At 43.4% G+C, this 22,680-nt stretch overlaps 1 protein-coding gene across 2 annotated transcripts in view; it reads left to right on the forward strand.

Moving 5' to 3' along the window:
- The window catches only part of epn2 (epsin 2), a 28,950-nt gene continuing 6,270 nt past the window's right edge, over window positions 1–22,680 (forward strand). The window contains exons 1-5 of one of the 2 annotated variants that reach the window (XM_072676325.1): window positions 1–45; window positions 8,398–9,237; window positions 14,721–14,833; window positions 20,528–20,629; window positions 21,027–21,156. In XM_072676325.1, coding sequence (XP_072532426.1) covers window positions 8,643–9,237; window positions 14,721–14,833; window positions 20,528–20,629; window positions 21,027–21,156 — 940 coding nt within the window. In that variant the 5' untranslated portion in view covers window positions 1–45; window positions 8,398–8,642. The remainder of the gene's footprint in view (window positions 46–8,397; window positions 9,238–14,720; window positions 14,834–20,527; window positions 20,630–21,026; window positions 21,157–22,680) is intronic. The other variant, XM_072676326.1, reaches the window with a different exon arrangement.

Below are 22,680 nucleotides of genomic sequence, written 5' to 3' on the forward strand. Positions count from 1 at the left end.
TCGAACAGCCCAGAGGAGTCCTGAAGCAGCACCGCGAGCGGATCGGTAAGTTCGTGTTTTGTCTCCCAGCTGGTTCCGTGTCTCCCAGCTGCTGCCTGCTCACCCCAGGTCGGAGACATCCCCACAAAGCACCAGCCAGCCATTGTAACTCGGGGACTCGAGTTAATATCGAAATATCGCAGATAAATGGGTGGATTTCTAGCTAGCTAATAATCCAGCACTATTGAGCTAACTATAGTGTAGGTTCACAGAAACAGCTGGCGATTAAAGACCCACTGTTACGGAACACAGTCAAGCTAATAACCGGGGTGGGCTTTCTTTATCGACAGTCGCCATACACGACTTTAAAATAGCTACTGACCGTGTAATCTATTTATTAGACATATGTTTAATACTTTGGCGTTGACCAATTTCATCTGGCTTCTCTTTAAATAGCTATAATATAAAAGAACGACGAGACAACAGCTCATGTTAGCAGGCTGGCTAACTGGCTAACTGGCTATAGCTAGCTAGCACTTTCGCCGCTTCTCGAACTTTTCGTGCTAGCTAAAATGCTACATACTTGTTTACTCGCTAATAACTTGAACTAGTTAAGCTTTTCCGAGTTTCTGCGCAGTCTAATATATTAACCGAGCGCTGTTGCTTTTATTTAGAGCAGCTTTTTCTTTAAAAGTTGGCGTATTTTACTACTAGTCCGTAGACTCGAACTGTTGTGCAGTGCTGTTTGAGCTAGGGGTGTTAGCTAGCTAGCACTAGCACTAGCTAGCGCTCATAGCTATAGCTATAGTAATCTGCCCGGCTACACAGCATAGCGAAATAAGTTATCTACTAAAACTAACTTTAATGACCCGTCAGATATTCTTCTGTACAGTTAAACCTTTTAATCCCCCCTTTCTGCTGACTGGTAGACCGCTAGCTATCGTTAGCTGGAAGCTATGCTAGCTCGACCAGTTGCTGATATATAGACAGCACTAGCTAGTTAGATAACGTAGATACTATTAAACTACACAAGTTGGCCGTTTCCTCTTTTTATCCCTGCAAATATGACGGCTTTTAAGCTTGTGTAGGCAAAGACATGCTGATAAAAGCAGCTTTAACTCGAGTTTGTTCAGGGACTGAAGGTTACTAGTAGGTTCTCAGTGCAGCCACGACAAGGGTGGTCTCCGTTTGGGTTAGTTGGTTAGTTAGTTAGTTAGTTAGCTACACTATCAGCCGTGTTAAAGTGGTCCACATGTCAGGAGATCCTTCCCCGGCCGTCCTGCTGGCCACTGGGTGGACACACCCGTGTATGGAGAATGTTTTTCTGCCGTGTGAGCATTGATTTGTGACACATGCCTGATCCCATCCCTCCCTGGCCCCGCATTGTTTTACATGACATACGGGGTCTTGGGGAGGACAATAGGGCGAGGGGTGCCCTTTGTGGAGCAGGGTGATGGGCTGTTGATGCTGAAGCTACAGTCGTGTGAAAATTGGGACACTAAGGTTTGGGGGTGATGTTTTATTTAAACCTTAGACATAAAACCACTAGCAGCCAGTGAGCTATTACACCATGTGGGAGACCAGGGTTCGATTTCCGGTCTGGGTGACCCTGGTCCCTGGGCAAGACTCCTAACACTACATTGGCCCACCTCTGTAATACGAGTTACCTTGTAAGTCGCTCTGGATAAGAGCGTCTGCTAAATGCCGTAAATGTAAATGTAATGTTCTTGGTTGTTGATGAAGTGAGGGGTGAAGATCACCGTAGTGAGATCCGACGAGATCTCTGAGGCTTTCGGAAAGAAGGGTGTACTTGCGGGAGTTTGGGAAGGGCTTTCAGAAGATTAGATGTTCCACTGTCCACAAGATCATTTATTTTAAGTGAGACAGCGGACAACATGGCCAGGTCAGGCCATCTTAGGAAGTTCAGCTCAAGAAGCCTTCAACAGTCCTGGAGTGCCATCGTGGGACCTATGTTTAGATCTTACCACAGTTGATGTCAAAGTACCGTAGATACCTTTAGAAAGAGATGACACAGGTTTGGCTAATGCACATAAGTCCAGAAGCTTTGATGATTTTGTTTTTGGATAGCATTTGTATTTTGATATTTTTCTTCTTTTGTACACCCTCCCATGAACATCAAGCTTGTACGGTCTCTTTACTGGTGGTAGCTGCTGTACTGTGAATCATCTGTGGAAAGATCTACCTGTTGGACCTGTGATGATGGTTTAGGCTTGTTGGAGACATTTACATTTACGTTTATGGCATTTAGTTGACGCTCTTATCCAGAGCGACTTACAAGGTTACTCGTATTACAGATGTGGGCCAATGTAGTGTTAGGAGTCTTGCCCAAGGACTCTTATTGGTGTAGCGCAGCATACGGTCACCCAGACTGGGAATCGAACCCCAGTCTCCAACATGGTAGCTAAGTGGCAGGTAGTGGTGTTATCTTTTGCGCCACACCAACCACTTCTGTATGCTTCGCATGGTCTGTTCTTGGGATGTACTTGCTAGGACAGCTTAACCCGGACATGTTGGCCATCTACAACCTTCTTTTTGAAGGCCTCAGTGGGTTCTTTCGATATGGCCGCGGTGGAACCACTCACTTCAACAACCAAGAGCAAACCAAACTCAATGTCTGAGGTTTGAATAAGATGGCCACCTCCAAAATCCTCTCTAGCCTTCTTTTAATCATCTTTCAGCTCAAATGTCTGTATGTTTAAATATATTAACCCTAACTCTAACCCTTGGAGAAGTCTCTGAACGGTGACCGAACCGACTGGGCTATCCTACACCTCGTCTTAATCCAGTCTCAAGCCGGGCTTTGTTTTGTGTTCCAGCTGACACAGTTATCACGATCAGTGCTTATTATTAAGCCCCACATTTGCTTCCTTCTGGGTTGGCTGGTAATGAGGTGGGGTGTGGTGCTCATATCTCTATCTACTCTACCTGCTGCTGCCTCGTCTTCGTCTTCATCCACTCTGTCCCCACATGCCCTCTCACGGCTCCTTTATAATGGAGCCGTGAAGACTCGAGGCTTGTTGGCACTTGTCACACACATTTTTCTTTGTCAAGGTTGAATCGTATCTAGGCACTTTGTCCTCTGCACCTGTGCCATGCAGTTGTACTCACGCTCCCCAGGGTGTGTGGAGGTTTAGCCGGGGTTATTAGTATTCACAGTCGAACTCCGGGGGGGCTGTTATGGATCGGTAGGGACTCGGTTCCTGTTGACTAGATGCTTATTGCTTTTAGATGGCTTACCAGTAGGCCATGTTTAGTCTAGTGTACAATGAGTGAAACTCTTTGTAATCAAAGAGCCCGAAGACTGTTGATTCAGTTGCCTAAATTAAATTTTCTCATGTTTCCCCCCCACACTTTTCTTCTGTTTCCATTTGTTGTCTTCCTGTCGGTGGCCTCAACCAAAAATAGCCTTTTTCAAGTGAATCAGCTTTGATATCTGTGCTGAGAACTAACTTATTGTGATGTTTCTTTGATTAGACTATTTATATTTGTATTTTTTCCACTTTAGATAGAGTAAAAAGCTAGGCTGTCTGTAATCTGTGTTCACCTCGGTATGCTTGATACACAGCAGTGTAGATTGACTCCTGAAACACAGACTCTCCCCAGATGTTTAAAAGGCTGACAATGCTAACATGAAGAATGACCAACCGTCTGCTGTTGAGCTGTTTAAGCTTAGGCCTGGATAAGCAGGCGTTGGTACAAATTCCATATAAATATATTTGGGTGTGAAATGCTTACTAAGCCTCATAAGCTCATGTTCAGTCTGGACCAAGTGCAAGATTTAGGTAACACTAATACCTTATATCTTATAATTATACTCCTAATGAATCACTGTTTTTGTTCAGTGTAGAATCAGTTATTATTCCTAATTAGACCTATTTGCATTGGATTAGTTAATCCGGGGGGGTGTGTATGTGAGGGGGGGGGTCTATATTAAAACCTTTACTCGTCTCCTCAGTGGATGGAATACAGTCACCACAGGCGAGGCGATGACCATATCACTGTAGGTGATTGCAAATGGTCAAAGGGACCTTGGTTCTTATCTAACTTTTTGCTTTGTTGTTTGGCTAGTTATTGATATTGTAGGATTGTGGACAAGGCGATATGGTAAAGTATGGTAATGGTTCTCTGTAATATGAATAACCTTGTATGTCGCTCTGGATAAGAGCGTCTGCTAAATGCCATAAATGTAAATGTAAAAGTACTAGATCACAATATTTTTATATACATGATACTCATGTAATCACAGATTAAATACATCAGTAGTGACAGGTTCTTATAAACTACTATACAGATAGTAGAGTATACAGAGTACAGTGATTTTTATTCAACATCTGCTGAACCTATTCTAATTAAACCAGTGTAATTACACTGTCTGTATTGAAACCTGCAGTTGATCAGTGTTTATTAAGCACCATCAGTATCCTCAAAATATTAGGAAAGCATATTGTGTATCACAATAAGAACTTTTATCCCAATACGATAAAATATTGTCATATTGCCCAGATATACATAGTAGCATAGAATTTCTGACAGATAAATAATATGTAAGCTTTATGTCTAAATATCAAAACCTGTATTTTCTGATTGAGAAGTCACAGAGATATGAATTTGAAGGGGACTACAATGGTCAGATCATCGCTGAGTTGAGTGAAAACTGTAGGTAATTCAGTTTGGGAGGAGGAGGAGGCAGAAAAATGGACAGGTGTGTGTAGGCTGTTAAAGAATATGCTGTTTATTTATGCAGAGGGTCTTCATTTGATCAGGAAAAAAAGTTGTGTTAATAAATGCTAACTAATAATTAATAATGATTTAATAGTGCCGAAATACCCAAACCTCTCATTGAGAAACCCAGTATTATTGGTTGTTATGATGGAAATGTGGCTTTAGCTAAATCAGCACTTCATGAAGTAAAATCAGGTGAGCTGCTAATGAAATTCGCTGAGGCGTTGATGCATTGGCTGAGGCATTGAGAGAAAATCTGTAACCCAGGATACTGGCTTGTAAAATGAGCACAGACATAATGTATTTATTAGTATAGAAGATTTGGTAATGACTAGCTGAGGGCGATTATCCTTTATAGCTTTATTGCAGGTCTAATTACATCCACCCAGATGTTTAGTTAGGATTTGTAAATAATTAAAAACAGTGTCTGGGACAATTTTCAGCAAAGACCATAAAAGCTTGTCCATTATAATACATGAGATATCCAAATGTTTGTGGACACCTCTTCTAATGAATGTAGCTACTTTAAGATGCAGCTATTGCTGACATGGACACACACACACACACACACGGCTTGTCCCTGTAGAGAAGCACTGCCAATAAAATAGAAACCTATCGTAACCTTTCCTAATGCCAGGCGTGGGCTAGAGGGTTGTAAAGCCCCCCGGTACTGAGCTGTGGAGCAGTGGAAGAACGGTGTTCTCTGGAAGGATGCTGGTGCTTCATCCAGTGCTTTTGGGATGAGTTAAGGAGTTGGGGATGAGGTGGGGTGACCGTACTAACGCACTTATCGCTGAATGCAATCGAATCCTCACAGCAATGCTCCAAAATGCTAGTCAAAAGTATGCAGGCAGTTACACCAACAACTTATATTTTTATATTATATTCATCTATGAACATGCCTACATATATTAAATACAGAATATCAGAAAAACTGGTAATCTGATTAATATCATTATGTATATTACGTTTTTGTAATTCTACTGCATAATTCTATCTTATTATTATATAATCTCTCTAGCTACATTAATGCTTGTAGTTCCAGTTTACACAGTTTACAGCTGTTAAAGTTTACAGCTGTTATATCTGATAAAATTGAATATCAGCACAGTTGTCAGAGTTCTGGTAATTGAGCATGTCTTGATTCTCTGAAAGCAAAAGATCTTTCTGATAGACGCAGCCATTATGACTCAGCCAGAATAACGATAAACACCAATCGAGGCACTTTGTTATCTTTGGGTTCATTTAATGCAGATTAATGTGGAGAATTAGTATTTGCTAATGATGCTCTTCGCCTGTTGGTCAGACCTGTCTGGGCCAGGAGCAAGAAGGTAAATACAGGAAGACGGTCAAGTGTTCTGGACTCGTGGAGATTTCTGTGCAATTTAACATGCAGCAAAGGCGGAGATGGCGTCTCTTCGTAGCTGTAGTGGCGGTAAATATCTGGGCGGTATACCAGCATCAGGCTGTTCGTTTAGCTTAAACTAGTGGAGTACACTTGAATATTGGGTTGAATTGAGGTCTGATCACACTCTCACCACAGACGAAGTGCTCCAGAGTTCAGACCAGACCTAGGCCACTTCCTCATAAGGGTCCATGTGTGGTTGGTTTGTTGTGCTGAGACGTGCAGGCGTAAACACAGCCTTTGAAATAAAGCTACAGCATTTGTAGGGACAAATTGGGGAATGAGACTAATGGCTCTTATGGAACTTAATATGGTATTTCAACGGCATCAATCAAAGAGTGCTTAGGATGCAGTTTTAGTCATATCAGACAAATCAAGCTAAACTGAACCTGTTCTGACCGTTTCTCCTCGTTCCTCTTCATCGCTGGGCTTGGAGATGAAGTCGTCCTAACCAGTCCACATCCTCACTTTGCTCCTCACTGGACCCATTCTACCCAGTTTTTGGCTTTCTTTCAACGCCAATCACTGAGTTGCCCCGTTATTGGCAGGGCTCAGACCTGACGTGTTCTTTAGTATGGAAGGGGCTGCAGCGCGGCCTAGATCCCCAAACAGACCCTGCCTGTGTGCTGGCTTCCTGGGCCCCCGATCAGAGCGAGGGCTGCTGGAGCTCTGTTCCGGCACTGATACAGTTGCCCCTCTCTTCCTCTTGTGTGCTGGGCCTCAATAGGTGATTAAAGCAGCAGATGTTTCATTAGGGCCTGGCTGTATTCATGTGTATGCAGACTTGGGGGGGGGCGGGGGGAGGTGAGGTGGGGTGGGAGTCGCTGCGGAGGTTTCTCTGTATGGTCGCTCAGCAGGGCTGCAGGAGTCACATTTCAGTGACTTTTAATGAATTTATTGGGCATGCCAAGTTTTGTTTTGTTGGCTGTTTGCTGCCCCATGTATTCACCAGCTAATGGCTCTAAGCTTAACAAGTCATTACACATCAATATTGGCAGGGTCCTGGTTTGGGCAAAGAGTGTGGTCATAAAAAAAAGTCCTGATCATCCACCCCACTCCCATCCAATCTGAGTTCCTTAATGCTGCGTGTTGGCCAACATGCATGAGCTCTTGGTGTTTTTGTAGATGATGCAGCCACACAGTTTACGTTGCCTACATTTTAAAGTCCTCCTTGATCATGTGGTGACCAGGTTCTTTAAAAAGCTGCAGTCATTTTTGGTATAGGTATAGAGGTGTACTGACCAGATACTTAGTGGACTTTATAGTTCTGTGAATGCCCCCATTTGCCCCCTCTTTTCATTCCACAGTTCACTGCTAGTATATTAGTAGTATATTGTCATACCCTAAAACCGTGATATTTTCTGAGACAGTTGTCATGCTGTAAAAATCTCATCCTTGTACAATGGCATTGCGTTAGCGGCAGTTCAAAAAGCTATGGCTTTCTGGCTTTTCACGCACATGCTGGGCTTTGCCCTCTCGGTGCAAGTTCTAGCTAGATGGTGGGAAAAAGAAAACAAAAAAGTTGAAAATTGGAAATTCGAGGGAGATAAAAAGGATCAGATGTTATTAAAATCATTACTACAGCATTTGAACCTCTAGTTGCAATTTGTGATCTTAGTTAAGCTCTCCTCAAAGCACACAAACGCCTGCTCTGAAAAACGTTGTTAATTTAATCATTTAACCGAAGCGTCCAGTCACAGTGATGAACCTGCGGTCAGCACCACTGCCTGTTCTGTCGGAAGAGGAGAACACCGAAGCTGCTTTTGAGAAACGAAACGTCTCAAGTGAGTGTTGTATTACCGTAACAGGAACCACGTCAGGCGCTGGGCCACCCTATGATTCTCTGCGCGTGTGAAGCGTGTGAGCTGGTAGTGTTTCACTACCTGGATGGAAGCCTACTACACGTTCTGTGTTTGGAAAGTGCACAGCTGTGACCTATTTCTTTATATCTGTCTTCGGGGGGGATCGTTCTAACGGCGAGGAGCTGCTGGTGCTGTCAGGAAATGTGCGCGCTAGACGTCGGCCGCATATGCAGCTTTGACACAAAGGGCAAGAGCTTTGCCCCGAGCTTACGTGTGCAACCCCGTTCTAGCTAACGTTGAAGAAGACTTCAAAAGAGCAGAAAATGGGTGTCGGCTTGTGATGAGTTCATCTTTGTGAAATGTGTGTGATTAAAAAGCCTGTAGGTGTAGAGCTCAAGCAAATGAACTTTTAGACAATTGCGTTCAGCTTCTTCAGCCTGTGCTTAACTGCTTGGTTTTGTGTTCCAGGTAATGGAGGAATTCGCCATGCTGACTCCCTACACTGTGTGGAAATGGTTTTAACAGGCACAGAGTAACGCCGGGAATTGTTGAAGCAGGGAACACTCATCTGGACTTGCAGAAACCTTTCTGGAACCTGAACTTGGTTTGAGAACTGAAGAAAGAGTGCCAACTTTTTTGTTTTTCTTATTTTTGTGGAATAAAACCCTTTTTTTGTTTCGTGTGATTCCCAAGGATATATCCTAGCCTTCACCATGCCGAGCTCTACCATCAGGAGACAGATGAAAAATGTGGTGAATAACTATTCAGAAGCAGAGAAAAAGGTCAGAGAAGCGACCTCCAACGACCCATGGGGCCCCTCCAGCTCGCTGATGTCGGAAATCTCCGACCTCACTTACAACGTGGTGGCCTTTTCCGAAATCATGAGCATGATCTGGAAAAGGCTGAACGACCACGGCAAGAACTGGCGGCACGTTTACAAGGCGCTGACGCTGCTGGACTACCTGATCAAGACCGGCTCGGAGCGCGTGGCCCTGCAGTGCAAAGAGAACATCTTTGCTATCCAGACTCTCAAAGATTTCCAGTACATTGACCGTGATGGCAAAGACCAGGGCATCAACGTGAGGGAGAAGTCCAAGCAGCTGGTGGTGCTCCTGAAAGACGACGACCGGCTGAAGGGAGAACGCTCTCAGGCCCTGAAGACCAAGGAGCGCATGGCTCAGGTGGCCACCAGCGTTGGCAGCAACCATCAGATCAACTTTGGCCGTGGCTCCAGTCAGCCTAACCTGTCCACCAGCTACTCGGAGGAATACGGCAGGTCAGAGGGATCACCGGCATCGTATCACGGATGTAAGTTTGCTGACTGTGGAATGTTGTGCAAGCCTGTTTAGAGCCTTGTGTAAGACCGAGTTTTGAAATGTGATTTTTTTTTTTTTTTTTTTTTTTGTCATTGTGACTGGTTTGAGAGGATGTTGTGTGGTCGAATGGTGTTAACACTGGGCTGTGGATTGCTGCATGTTTTTTTTTTTTTTTAAGGGAGAAATTCTGTTAATAATGGCAGGTTAAGCCATTATTTAAAATGGCTTGCATTCATTTTCACAAGAGCAAGATGCATCTAGAGATGTTACCCCATATCAGCTTATTTTACTCCAGTTTATATGAATATTCTGCCCAGTTTGTGTGAAATGTTAAGACAACACACACACACACGTAGTTGATATGCCTTTTTATTTTTTTAACATCCTGAGAGTAAGAGGCTAATACCGATGAATAGTAAAGGAACAAACAATGCATCATGCTTAGCACAATGACCGCATCCTCACATGCTTACGTCAAACCCTGTCGAGCTATTAAGTCATTCCCTGTTGGTCTTGCTTGTGTGGTTTCTGGCACTGTATGACGCACTGTTTTCTATGAAAACGGATAAAAATACATTGCACAATGGTGGTAGGCGATATATGCTATCGTTGCTGCCACACAAAAACCTTTCCATACATTTCCAAATGTTATTTCTTAGTTAATGTCCAGGGGTGTAACGGAGTGTGTGTATGAAATGTGAAGTCTTCAAGAGCACACCGTTTAAACGATAGACCCTGGGCAGCATGGTAATATTTTATCGTATTGTGAGAAATGTTGTTAATGTGGTACACACTATGCTTTTATGAGTATATTGTGGATATTATCTGTTCTTAAAGAAGACTGATTATCTGCGCATTTCATTACAAAGAGTGTAATCAGTCAGGAGAGTATTTGGAGAGTATTTGGAGAGTAGTTTTTAAAAAATGTTCTGCTGTTGGTGCAGTTTGTCTACAATGACAAAATATTGTGATAAATATAGTATATTGTAAAATTATATACATTTATTCTATATTGCCCAGCTCTAGTAAAAGGCCACTTTTACGGTGTGCCGCTGCCACTATAATAAGGGCAAAGAATCCCCTTTACCTACAGGGATCCCTGTAAACTGTAGTGAAACTAATGCCGACAGTAAGGGTGATCAGATGCAGAGCAGCCGACTGACCCCAGCTCAGTCTCTCAACAGCTTTGTAGCATTAAGATCATTTCAAATGGTGAGAGAGTGTTTCATGTGATGCTCGCGTTACCATTTAACAGTACTGAAATGGTGCTGAGAGGAAAACCCAGTCTTATAGCTGAGAGCAAGATATGTCCATTACAAAGAAGTGTATACATGTACACAGAACAATTAAATGTTGTTATTTTGTATATTTTATAATAATATATTTATTTTAGACTGGAGGAACAGTGTACTGAGTGAACGCAGATACAGTTAGGGAACCACTGTTCGCAACATGCCATGCTAAAAACACCATGAGGTCAAACCCTTGATGTGAACTAAACCCTGACCGCTGCGTACTGATGCACCCCCAGAAATGACGAATGGGCACATCAGACCAATAGCAGTTTCATATAACTGGTCTTATTTTGAAATATTGCTCTGTAGCTGTTTTGGGATGCAGGGCACTGCAGCGGTCCCGGGGGTTGGCCTAACCCAGGATTAGTGTGCTCTCCACTGGCAATGCCCTCATCAAGGAGCCCACGCTTGGAGGCTCTTGGCTGCATGAAGTAATCCTTTAATCTGACTGGAAAACTGCATGCCTGCCGTTGCTCTTCAGGGGACACCTCCTCAGCTATGCCCCCCATGCTCTCTATGCTAAGGACTAGGGGGGGGGGTGTCTGGGTGGTATCTTGCTGTTCTGAGCAGCTTCTGGCTTTTCTTTCCCCCCTCCCCTTTTCCTCGTGCCGCTTACAGGAAGCCAGAATTCCTGAACTCCCTGAGGTCTGCGCCTCTGCTCTGAGCGCCTGTGCTGAGTGGAGGAAGTAGGATGCGCGCCTCTCACTCCTCCCCCTCTGCACATGACTGAAGAATTTGATCGTCTACACCAGGGAAGCTAGTGTCAGAAGAGGGAAGTTTACTCAAACTCCGGTGTAGGGTCAGGTGGTGGTGAAGTTCGTAACATGAACCGTGCCGGAAGTGTTTAGATTCTGAGAAGCAGGAGAAGCCTTTAGGATCTGAATTGGGAAAAACGGGAAATCTCCCCTATCTTAGAAATTTAGGGTGTTTGCAGCAATCTAGAGCAAAAGTTTGGGGAATTTTGAGGGGGAGGGTGTTGGTGTTACGCTTGGTGCGATTTTCATAAAAGGAGGGGGAGCGGAAGTGCGAGCAGCTGAGCCATTAACAAAAGAAGGGGAAAATGGACCAGTGCAAGAAAAGCTAGGCTGTTAACGGCGGGATGTCTTACATTCCTGTGGAAGTTTCCTGGTATTGTCCTTTCACAGATTGGAAATGGACTTTCTGTTGAGTGTAATTCACACCTCAAGTTGTTTTTGATAGGGAAACTCGAGTGCTCAGGCTTTATATGGACAACAGCCAGTCAGCTGTAGCTTGTTTACCTGCCAATTCTGCTGGTTTCAGTCTGGATAATAATTGGAATGAGTTAGTAATATATGGTAACGTTGGAGATAAAGATTAAAATCTGGAGAAGGTGTATGTACGATTGCATGGCGTCTGTTGCGATGTGTGTAGGTTATCGGGGTGGTAAAATCACCGTTTCTTGACCATATAAGGCGGCCCCCTTTGTGGAATGCTGACACCAGTGCCCTGTGGCCTGGGAATCGCGACGAGTGCAGCTAACTAAATAAAGCGTTGAGCAGATTAAGCTACGGGCAGTCATTCCATGCTTAAGCTGCTCTCCTTTGGTTATCATCAGTCGTCATGAGCTGCATTGTTAGACGGGCGCAGAGATGATCACGAGCCCCAGTGTTTACTTTGATACTGTAAGACCTTGTTTCTGCGGTACCTAGTGAAGTACATGAGCCGTGGAACAGCTGATGGAAATGTCTATAGAGTGACATTTCCAGAGCTCATCTGTTTTTTTTTACTTCCAGTCAAGTCATTTGAAGACATCAAAACATGTGGTTTTCTCTCTGTACAGTTTCCACTTTGTCTTTCAATATGAATCGCTCTGCTCTCGTCATAATCTCACTGATTCATATCAAAGCTTATAGATCTGCATCACTATCCCCCCCAAGCATGCTTTTCTTTTGTTATCTGGGCTGGAAACCCCCCTCACTTCTCTGTGTTGGCACTTAAAGGACTCAGAGGAAGGCCAAAGAAAGTTCTTTACAGTTAGAGTTTACAGTGAAGGGTCTAGCGAAGTCGTCTTTGTTGTTTCTCTGCCTGTTTCTAATCTTATTTTTTATCTCTTTTCTGGGCCTGTAGTAGCCGATCAGGCCAAGGCCCTTGCTCAGTAGCTGAAAGCGTTCACAGTTTGGCCTGTGTTTTTAAATAGACATGCTTTCATCCAGCTAGGCTAATGCTGTCTAACTTCTCCCCAGCTATTTTCATTCAGCTGTTTGTCGTTTCCAGCCAGTGGCACCAGCTTGGTCCCATATGGACCTTTTTGAAAAACCTTCTTGAGATTAAAGCAGCCTGTTCCTCAAATATTCACTAGCACAGAGTTCAAAGCTCCGGTTTTGCATGTGAATTTCAGTGGAGCGAGCCTTTTCCTTTCTTTTCCCTCCACTTCAACACTAATTACATCTTATTTTGAAAAGTCTATGATGTAAGAGGCTCTCCGAGGTATCCGTAATGGGTGTTTGTGATGGTAATAGCTGCTGGAATCCTCTTCCTCGCTCCGCTATGCCAACACGTCCACGGAGTCATGGGAATAAGTTAAACGTTGACCTTGCTGTTCAGGTCAGGAGAGCGCTTAATTTGTCCTGGGCTGCTGGGGTGTGTGTGTGTGTGTGTGTGTGTGTGTGTGTGTGTGTGTGTGTGTGTGGACGTGCTCGGCGGCCCAGCTGACTGCACTCAGCTCCTCCCAGAGTCATATTTCCACTCTGTCCCCATTAGGGCGGGGCAGGGAGACACTTGTGGCGTAACATGGGATGTCGCAATGCTCCACGCCCCGGCCTCTTCCCTCACTGCCCTCGCCTCTGCCCTCGCTCCCACGCAAACGGGTCCTCTGCTAGTAGTTTCCCATCAGCCCTGAGTCCCTCTGGGTTTCAGATCAGGAAACGGTGCCCGGCTGTCTCAGCACACTGTGTGCGTGTCTCTCGGTGTGTTTCCTCTCTTTCTCATTCCCTGTTCTCTCTCTTCTGTGTCTCATGTCTCTCTCACTCATGTCTCTTTTTTTTTTTTTTGTCTCACTCTCTCCATTCAGTGTCTGTTTTCTCTCTCCACCCCACCATTTTCCCCCATTCCCCTCTCTCCCTTTGTCTCACTCGTTCTCTCTCTCTCTCTCTCTCTCTCTCTCTCTCTCTCTCTCTCTCTCTCTCTCTCTCTCTCTCCTGAAACAGATCTATAAATAATCTCCAGCGCTCTGCTCTAAGATCGGGGGGCAAAACCATTTACATCAGCTCACAGACCGGTACTAGCGTACCTTCCCAAGACCTACTTCTGTCATTCCTCGTAGGCCCTTTCCTCAGTGATCCAGAATCTGGAGTTCGTAGTAAGTGGGAGGCAGATCTGGAGCAGGGGTTGTTACATTTCTATCTGTGCTCAGAGCTGACATGGCTCTTCTGCTCATGCTCTGAGGCTTCTGTTTATTCCGAGGCCAAACACACGGCCAACCGTAATCCAATAAGCGCACAAGGAAGTGGTCGTCATTGGTTTAACTGCAAACCTATAATAAGTGCTCGCCGCATGGCCTGGCTGATCCAGCATGCGGCAAGCGGATGTTCTCCTCCACGTTGGCCCATGCTCTTGCCCCGTGGATGCAAGACTGGCCCTCGCCTCGGCTTACGCTGATCCCGACAGCCTAATGGACAACCCTTGTGCTTACTGACTCCGTCCATGTGTTCCAGTATACAGAGGATTAGACTGGCCTGGCCAGGCCTTTATTTGTTGTGTCTTTATAGCGGATGTGTTTACACTCGTCACTTTCTGTGTGGTCTCATCATCTCCTCATGATCTGGAGCTTTGGTTATTTGTTGATTTTAACATCTGGCTCGTAACCCGCGACTTCAAGGACAATCATTCTTCCCTCCAGTCGTGCGTCTTTGGGTTTTCAGCAGTCATCCATTTGCGGCTTTAAAAAAAAAGAAAAAAAAGATGAGACGTGTGTTTACTCATAACAGGTAATTTTAGGTAATTTGAGATCCACCAGACGTGTGCACGTGTCTTTTGAAGTTCTCCTTCTGGACTGTTCGACATGTGTAAGCAGTGCACAATACCACACCAGCCTGATACACACACCCCTTTTTGGCTTGTGAATCGCGTACCTGTTTCGTCACAGAAAGATGGTCCTGGAATGCTGTTGCTGATGGTGATTATGAACGTATGCTTGTGTTTTGTCCTCTCTCTTTTTTAGCTACATCGCCCAATGCGTCATCAGAGCTGGAGCAGGCCCGGCCACAGACCAGCGGAGAGGAGGAGTTACAGCTACAGTTGGCGCTGGCCATGAGCAGGGAGGCGGCAGAACAGGTGTGCTATATGTTGAATCATCTATAAACCAGGACTGCTCACATTTCAGCCCTGGAGAGAGATGTGTCAGCATGATATTAGTTATCGTTTTAATCCCTACATGGTGGCTGTAGCCATCACTTTCTTGTGTGTAGATTGAGAGCCTTGTCTGTCAATTTTTGCCATTTTTCAGTTTCTGACTTGATTTAAAAAATGTGTCAAAATGTCATGACCAGTGGACCAGTAGAGGGTATGCATTGACGTCATGTTCCTGCTGGAACACGCCCACTTTAGTCAGAATGTGTGACAAATCATTCAGAAGCACGACTGCAATGTTTATTAGAGGAAGTGACCAAACCGGGAATGAAACAAGTGACTGTCTGCTCAAGTTAAAGGCAGTTGTCCTGACAGCAATCCATCCAAATGATCAAAGAACCAACAGTCCATGGACATCAATGTGTAGCCAGGAACGTCCAGCTAACTTGGCCTCAATTCGCACCTGTTTAGAGGATAAAGCCTCATCTCTGAGAACACAGAGTCGAGTGAATGGCCTTACATGTTTTCTTCTGTTTTAAGCTCTTAGTAGACTGGCTCATCCAGATTGGCTAGCTTTACCTCTTACATTAACTTGCTTTAAGCATGTCACTAAATCGGCAACTACAGTAGGCTTTGTTTTCCCCACCTGTTTTCAGAGCCTGACACCACCCAACAGTGAGCTCCCACACACTTCGGTACCTTGCAGCAATCCATCACTTTCACTTCTCTTTAGCTTTCAGCAGTCTGTGAAAGGAGATCTCAGAATTCCTGCTGAATCGGTTGGTACAGTCAGTCACACAACAGCTTTTCACCGTTTTTGTGATTTTGGCTTTTTGACACTCAGTGGGCGTGGCCACAATTACCTTCGCCACCCGTAACATCATGTGCATACCCTCTATAGAAATTCTCCAAAATGACTCCAAAATCTTTTTTCATTGACTTCCATTGAAAGTGATGAAGGTTTTTCATTTTCCTGCAATGTTGGAGATAAAAGGTTTTTGCGTGACAATGAAATGTATGTTTAGTTGAAAAAGACTAGAATGCTTTTCACTTTATGAGAAAACCACATTCTTCATCATTTTTATAATGAATACTGTTGCACCAACCATTCCTAGTAAGGGGTTAGGATGGTAGCTTATGTGCAGGCATGAGTGCTTCCATTACCAACCAACTCTCTGGTCAAATCCAGTTGGATAGTCTACAACGTTTGGATTAGTACCAGGGTTAGGGTTTGGCCCAAGTGTTCTTATTCTTGTAGCATGGTGGGTTTGCTCAGCCAGGGATTTGAGCGCATCCAGTACTGATACCAGCATTTTGTTTAATCACTATTGAAAAGCATATGCCAGTATAACAGGAGCTGTGGAGCAGCAATGCAGGAGTCTAAAGCCTCCATGCCATACCAGTGCCATCCAGGTAATATAGGGGTATAAAGCCATACTGGTAGCTCATTAGACCGTGGAGCCCCTTGGAGCCCCTCAGAGCCTAGTCTGAGTGTCCTTTTTGAGCTATAGCTAATCATCCGTTATTGCTATCTGCCCTCACTAATGCTCTCCCGCCCAAATGTCGTGAAATCCACACAACAATGTTCCAGAATCTAGTGTAAGCCTTTGCAGGAAGTAGAGGCTGTTACTTCAGTCTATAAACTTGGAGAACCTTGCTTGCCTCTAGAAAAAAAAACCCACAAAAAAAACATTGACGGTGGACCATGATGAGACCCAAATGAAATGTTGCCTAAACAAAGATCTCTCGCAGGCTCAGATGCCCTCTATTTTGTTATACTTGGAGGCATTCATCTGCAGGAGAAGATAGTGACGCACAGGCTAATTTGCTTATAAATTTATGTAGACGCTGCATACATTATGTTGTTCACGTCTGCTGCAGTGGGCGTACTGCACAGATCAGGGGGAAAAAGAAATACGTTGAGGTTGGAGTGGGCAAGTCTGCACGGGCACTTTTTCCTGTTGCTGGTGCTCAGGCATTCCCCCTGGGGTGCGTTTTTAGCTTCACGAATATAAAGACTAATTCTCACTAATCCTGAGCACTTTGTTGGCAGTTCATTACTACTCATTTGTTAGTTCCTTTGCGCTTTGGGCGATTTCTGCAGGTTTGTTTTCGTGTGAGGACAGATCCTCCATGCTGCATTAGTAACACTTTCAACAGGAAGCGATCAGTAGGGCCTGAAATGCTGGTCAAACTGCTCCACCAGAGTCTTGCGTTTCCTTTGCGAACGAGAGTCTTTAAAAGCTGAGGTAGAAATTGAGAAATGTGACCTCCCCCATCCGCGTGCGTCTCTTTCTCCTGATTACAGATTACGCAGAGCCGCCGAGCTGACTTTTTCTTCCGGTGGAATCGAGCCAGCAGGGGGATATTGCTCGGTTTAGAGTACAAATTAGTGTGGAAGCAATGCAACCGCATGTCTGGCTGGGATGCGAACACGGCTGTGATTGCACATGTTATAAAAGTGATAAAGCAGGGGCAGTCCAGGGGATGTGGAGGCACATAGGCCTAAAGGCACGGTAGGCTCGTCTGTAGTTAGCAGTGAGTAGGAAGTGTGCCTGTGTGCAGACATCTGGGATGAATTTCCATACGAGTCTGAGGCAGGCCTGCTGGTGGCAGGAGGTGTGCTGTAGGAGGTTCCTCGGAGTCGTGCCCCTGTGGGACCTCAACATTGGGCTGTGCCTGATGTAGCCGTGGCTCTGCACCCTCCCCTGAGCAGCAGGCGCTTGTGTTCGTCTCTCCACGGCCGCTAATTTAAAACAATTTGTCCTAGGAATCGGTGCAGTCTGACCTGTATTTGAGATGGGTGCTGTTACAATTATACACCCTACATTAGAGCCCAACTCATCTTAATATTTGTGTAGTTTGGAAGCAAAAACTATTATTTATAACCTTTTTTTTTAACTGTTCATAATTTTCATTTGGGAGAAATGTAAGCTTATAATTTCAACTATTAGTTTATCCCTTAAAACCCTAAATGTCTGTATGAGCCCATATTTCCTCACCCTCAAATGACAAGCTTATATATGATTCTCATAGCAGTTACTGAATCATGTATAGCAGTTGCTAAGTCATTAATAGTGGTTTCTGAATCAGATGGGTACAGATTCATTTATAGAAGGTATTGGGTTATTTACAGTTATTGAAATGTACAGTTGTTATTGATTCATTTGTAGCAGCTACTGAATCATTTATAGAATGTATTGAATCATTTACAGTAGTTATTGAAATATACAACATTTACTGAATCATTTACAGTAGTTATTGATTTAGTTTTAGAAGATTCAAGGATTCAAGGATTCAAGGAGACTTTATTGTCATTCGCATCACATGTGGTACATGGGGTGGAACGAAATTGTGGTACCCAAGGACCCAGTTTTACCCAGACAGCAGTACTTAAATAAATAAAATATACATAAATATATAAAAATATATGTAAAAATGAAAATAAAAATGAAAATAAAATGAAAATAAAATACAGAGAGATGCTGAATAACTGAGTTTATATTTTAAATGGTTCAATTACTGCTCAGAAACTACTCTCCATTTTTCAGTATCTTTTAGAAATGACTCAGTAAGGACTGTAAATAATTTGACAGTAGTTATTGGCTCATTTATAGTAGTTATGGAATGATTTATAATAACTACTGTTGATTATTCAGCATCAAGTGATTCAGTAAATACAGTAAATGATTCAATCATTTACTGTATTTACTGAATCACTTGATGCTGAATAATCAACAGTAGTTATTGAATCATTCATACTGATACTGTTTCTGATAACAACTGGATTTTTCAGTAACTGCTGTGGATCATTCAGTATCCTTTATAATTGATTCTGTAACTACTATCAAGTTTATATCAATTATTGAATTATATGTGGATAATACTGAATAATTGGCAGCATATTAATTAAAAATAAGCCTAGGGCATAAAATTCAAATACTATCGTAGCAAAAAAAGTTACCCCTATTTGTAATTCTTTATAGTACTTAATGAGAGGCTAATACTAATTGTAGTATCACTGTGCTTGATGGCAAGCTATACTGTAACCAAAGAATCACTGTGTGAAGACAAAGAGCCGAGTTTCTAGACATTGGTTCATTTGGCTTTAGGACTAAATTGCTCTAGTGATACTGTTTTGGTCTAGGTTTACACCTAGTTTAAGGAAACTATTTAACCATGCCCTTTTTAATGAATGCAAAACTCTTAACATTTATTTAAGTTATAGTATTGAATTGTTTCCATTTCAAATTTCCATTGATATTTTTGCACATCTCCCAGCTCTGAAATCAACCTGTTGGAATGTGGTTTCCTTGAGTGAAGCTTTTTGACCCTCTTCCTCATACCTCCTGGTTTGTTCTAGACCATCACATGGGCAACCGGCACCTTAAATGTTGTAATAGTTCCCCATACTCAGCCAGGAATAGCACCATGTCTCTCAGGCCTGGAGCTTCTTGGAAGCTGTGATGGTCATGGATCTAGCTTAGTGAATGTGAAGTGATTTACTGGTGCCAAGTTCGGATGAAGCCTAGATTACAGCCTGTTGTCTGCTGCTCCCCACTGAGACACTTTACGACCACTTAGCAGGATCTTCCTTCCTTTGTTTCCTCGTACTGCAGTTCTGATGCGGGGGCTGGGGTTGGAGGTGGGGGTGGGTGTAGTTGGCGGGGCGTGCCTCAATGTGTGCTGTCACCTTTTGATTGGTGGGGAGATTCATCATGCTATTGATTGGGTCTGTGAGCATCAAGCGCTTTTCAAACCATGGTGACACTTCATATATTATTCAGGAGTGCCTGGACATATGTTGCGTTTGTTTTATATATGTACATACTCAATAGGTCAGTGTTTCCTGTGATCCGCAGTGGTTTACTGTGAAATAAATGTAGTTATTAATAATAATAACTATAATAAAAATGATAGTCCTTATGTTTTATTTATTTAGCACCTTTCATACATCAAAGATACACCTCAATGTGCTTTACAGTACAAAGTTAAAGGGAAAACAAATATAAACATAAAATAATTTAAACATAATAATTATTATTTAAAAAAAATAACAATAATAATAATAACAATAAGTAATAGGCTTGAGATCAAAATAACAACCAACCACTCAGTCCAAGGGGAATAAACATAGTAATAAATACATTTTTCATAAAAACATTCATAACAATAATAAAACAATAAGTGTCTTTTTAATTATTAATTATATGAATAATATTATTGATGTTAATTAAAGACAAAAGTTTTAAGTTGTTGAAAAAAGTACTACTAGAGTGTACATTATATGGGCATAAATATTGGGACACCTGCTCATTCTTTTGAAATCAAGGGTATTAAAAAGATCAATTTTGTGAGAGTAGACAAGAGCAGTACTGGATGTAGCACAATCATTCTAGAGAACAACAAAAGCTCAGTGCTGGTGGGCTTTATACCCCTCTAACCCACTCTTGGCATTAGGCATGGGGCCAGTAGGTTCAGTGTCTCCTATCCTTTTGGCAGTACTTCTCTACAGGGATTAGACGAGCTCTGTGTGTGCATTGGCACATCTGTGTCAGCAATGGGTGCAGCTCAAAGTAACTGAATGCATTCATTAGAAGGGGTGTCCACAAACATTTGGACATTTAGTGTATCTTTCATAGCATGATCTAATTTGTGTGTGTTTGTGTGTGTGTTTAGGAGGAGAGGATGCGCCGTGGGGATGACCTGCGGCTCCAGATGGCCCTGGAGGAGAGCCGCAAAGACTCCGGCACGGCGAAAGTGGCCAAAAAGAAGAAAGAGGTAGGCTCAGTGTTCCCGGATGTGCTGAGCTATTGATGAGTCATCAATAAAACAGTCACTCTTGTGCACAGCTAATGCATTTCCTCATGCTGTCTGTGTGCTCTGATGTACCCTGATCTCCCCTGTGCTTCAGACACACTGTTCCTTCAGCTGAAGAGTCAAATGTCTGTCTGTTCGTTCAATTGAGTTCAATTCAATTAATGTCTTTTATTTCTCTCTCTGTCTTTTGTTGCGGACTGTCTGAATGTCCTGTGAGTATTCATACTGAAGCCGTAGTGTGTAGCGGTTTAGCGTTTCTCTTCAGTAGCAGAGCACAGCTGCAGGTTCTGACTCTCTCTGTGTGTGTGTGTGTGTGTGTGTGTGTGTGTGTGTGTGTGTGTGTGTGTGTGTGTCCCAGCCTCCGCAGTCATCTTTGATGGATCTGATGGACACAGTCCCCGAAGGCCATGCTGACCCTTGGGGGGGCGGAGCAGCAGCCGCTGCCGCCACCGCAGCAGCTCCACCTTCAGACCCTTGGCAGAGCTATGGTAATACCAGTTTACACAATTACAAATACATACACACATGGGGCTGGGCGATATGGTAAAAATACTACATCACGATATTTATCACAGACTGAAAACATCAGTAGCGACAGATTCTTATAAACTACTATTCAGATCCTCTCCCGTCCTGAATAGAGTGATTTTTATTAATCATCTGCTGCTCTTCATCTAATAGAACCAGTCTAATCACACTGTCTGTAATGAAACCTGCAGCTGATCAGTGTTTATTAAGCACTTACTGTATCCTCCATGTGCTTAGAAACGCAGATTATCTATCACTATAACAAAGTTTACCACGATATGCTAAAATATTGTGATATTGCCCAGCTCTACAAACACTGGACGCTTGACTTTGTCTAATAATAGCACCTCTATCAGTTTGTGTTTACTCCATGTTAACTCAGCGTTTTAGGACTTGCTGGAGCAGTTACATATTGTAGGCGTTCCTTTGGCCTGTTTTTATTCTAGTGTTGAAGCAGATGGTCCCCCCCCCCCAGGCTCACTCAGCCCTCCTCTCTCTCGCTATCTCTCTCTGCCTCTCCTTTACATTTTCCAACTCTTGCTGTTTGTCTCTCACCTTGTCTCTTTTTTTTTTTTTTCCCTCCTCTTTTCCTCTTTCTGCTCTCTCACACAAGATTTAGAGTAACTGTATTGGCGTGATGCTAGTAAAAACACTACTGCCAAACTATTACAACAATAAAAATGACAATAACTGCAACAATAATCATCTATACACTCATGCACACTGTATGGACAGAAGTATTGGGACACCACCTCATTCATAGTTTCTTCAGTAATCAAGGGTATTAAAAAAAAGAGTTGACCCTGCTTTTGTTGGGGTAATGGTCTCTACTGTCCAGAGTTCTCCTAGATTTTGGAGAAGCATTGCTGTGAGGATTTGGTTGCATTCAGTGGCAGGAACGTTAGTGAGGTCAGGATGTGGGATGATCGCCACCCCACCTCATCCCCAGCTTCCTAACTCATCCCAAAAGTATTGGATGGAGCACCAACCATCATTCCACAGAACACAGATCTTCCTCTGCTCCACAGCTCAATGCTGGGGGGCTTTGTACCCCTCTAGCCCACACATGGTGCCGATAGGCTTATGTTTGTCTGCTTCAGGGAGCCCTTTTCTATTGGCAGCTCTTCTCTACAGCGACTAGACAAAGCTGTGTGTGGTGGTGCATTGGCACATCTGTGTAAGCAATGGGTGCATTAAAGTGGCTGAATGCATTTATTAGAAGGGGTGTCCACAAATATTTGGTCATGGTGTGTTTGGATATATACTAAAGTGTATAAAGAAAGAATAAGTGTTTTCTGTCTCTCACACTTGCTCTAGCTCCATCTCTAGCTCTTACTCTTGCTCTCTGTGGTGTGGTGGCTGAAAAATGCAGCTGGGCTGGTAGTAGTGCATTCCCTTCTGTGCTAAACAAAGACTCTCAGTATGCAGATTTGCAGGTGGAGCGCCCACCTTGCCTGTGAGCTGCTTCCTTTCCATGTAGTGAG

This window comes from Salminus brasiliensis, chromosome 3 (genome assembly GCF_030463535.1).
Source record: "Salminus brasiliensis chromosome 3, fSalBra1.hap2, whole genome shotgun sequence".
Taxonomy (NCBI): Eukaryota; Metazoa; Chordata; class Actinopteri; order Characiformes; family Bryconidae; genus Salminus; species Salminus brasiliensis.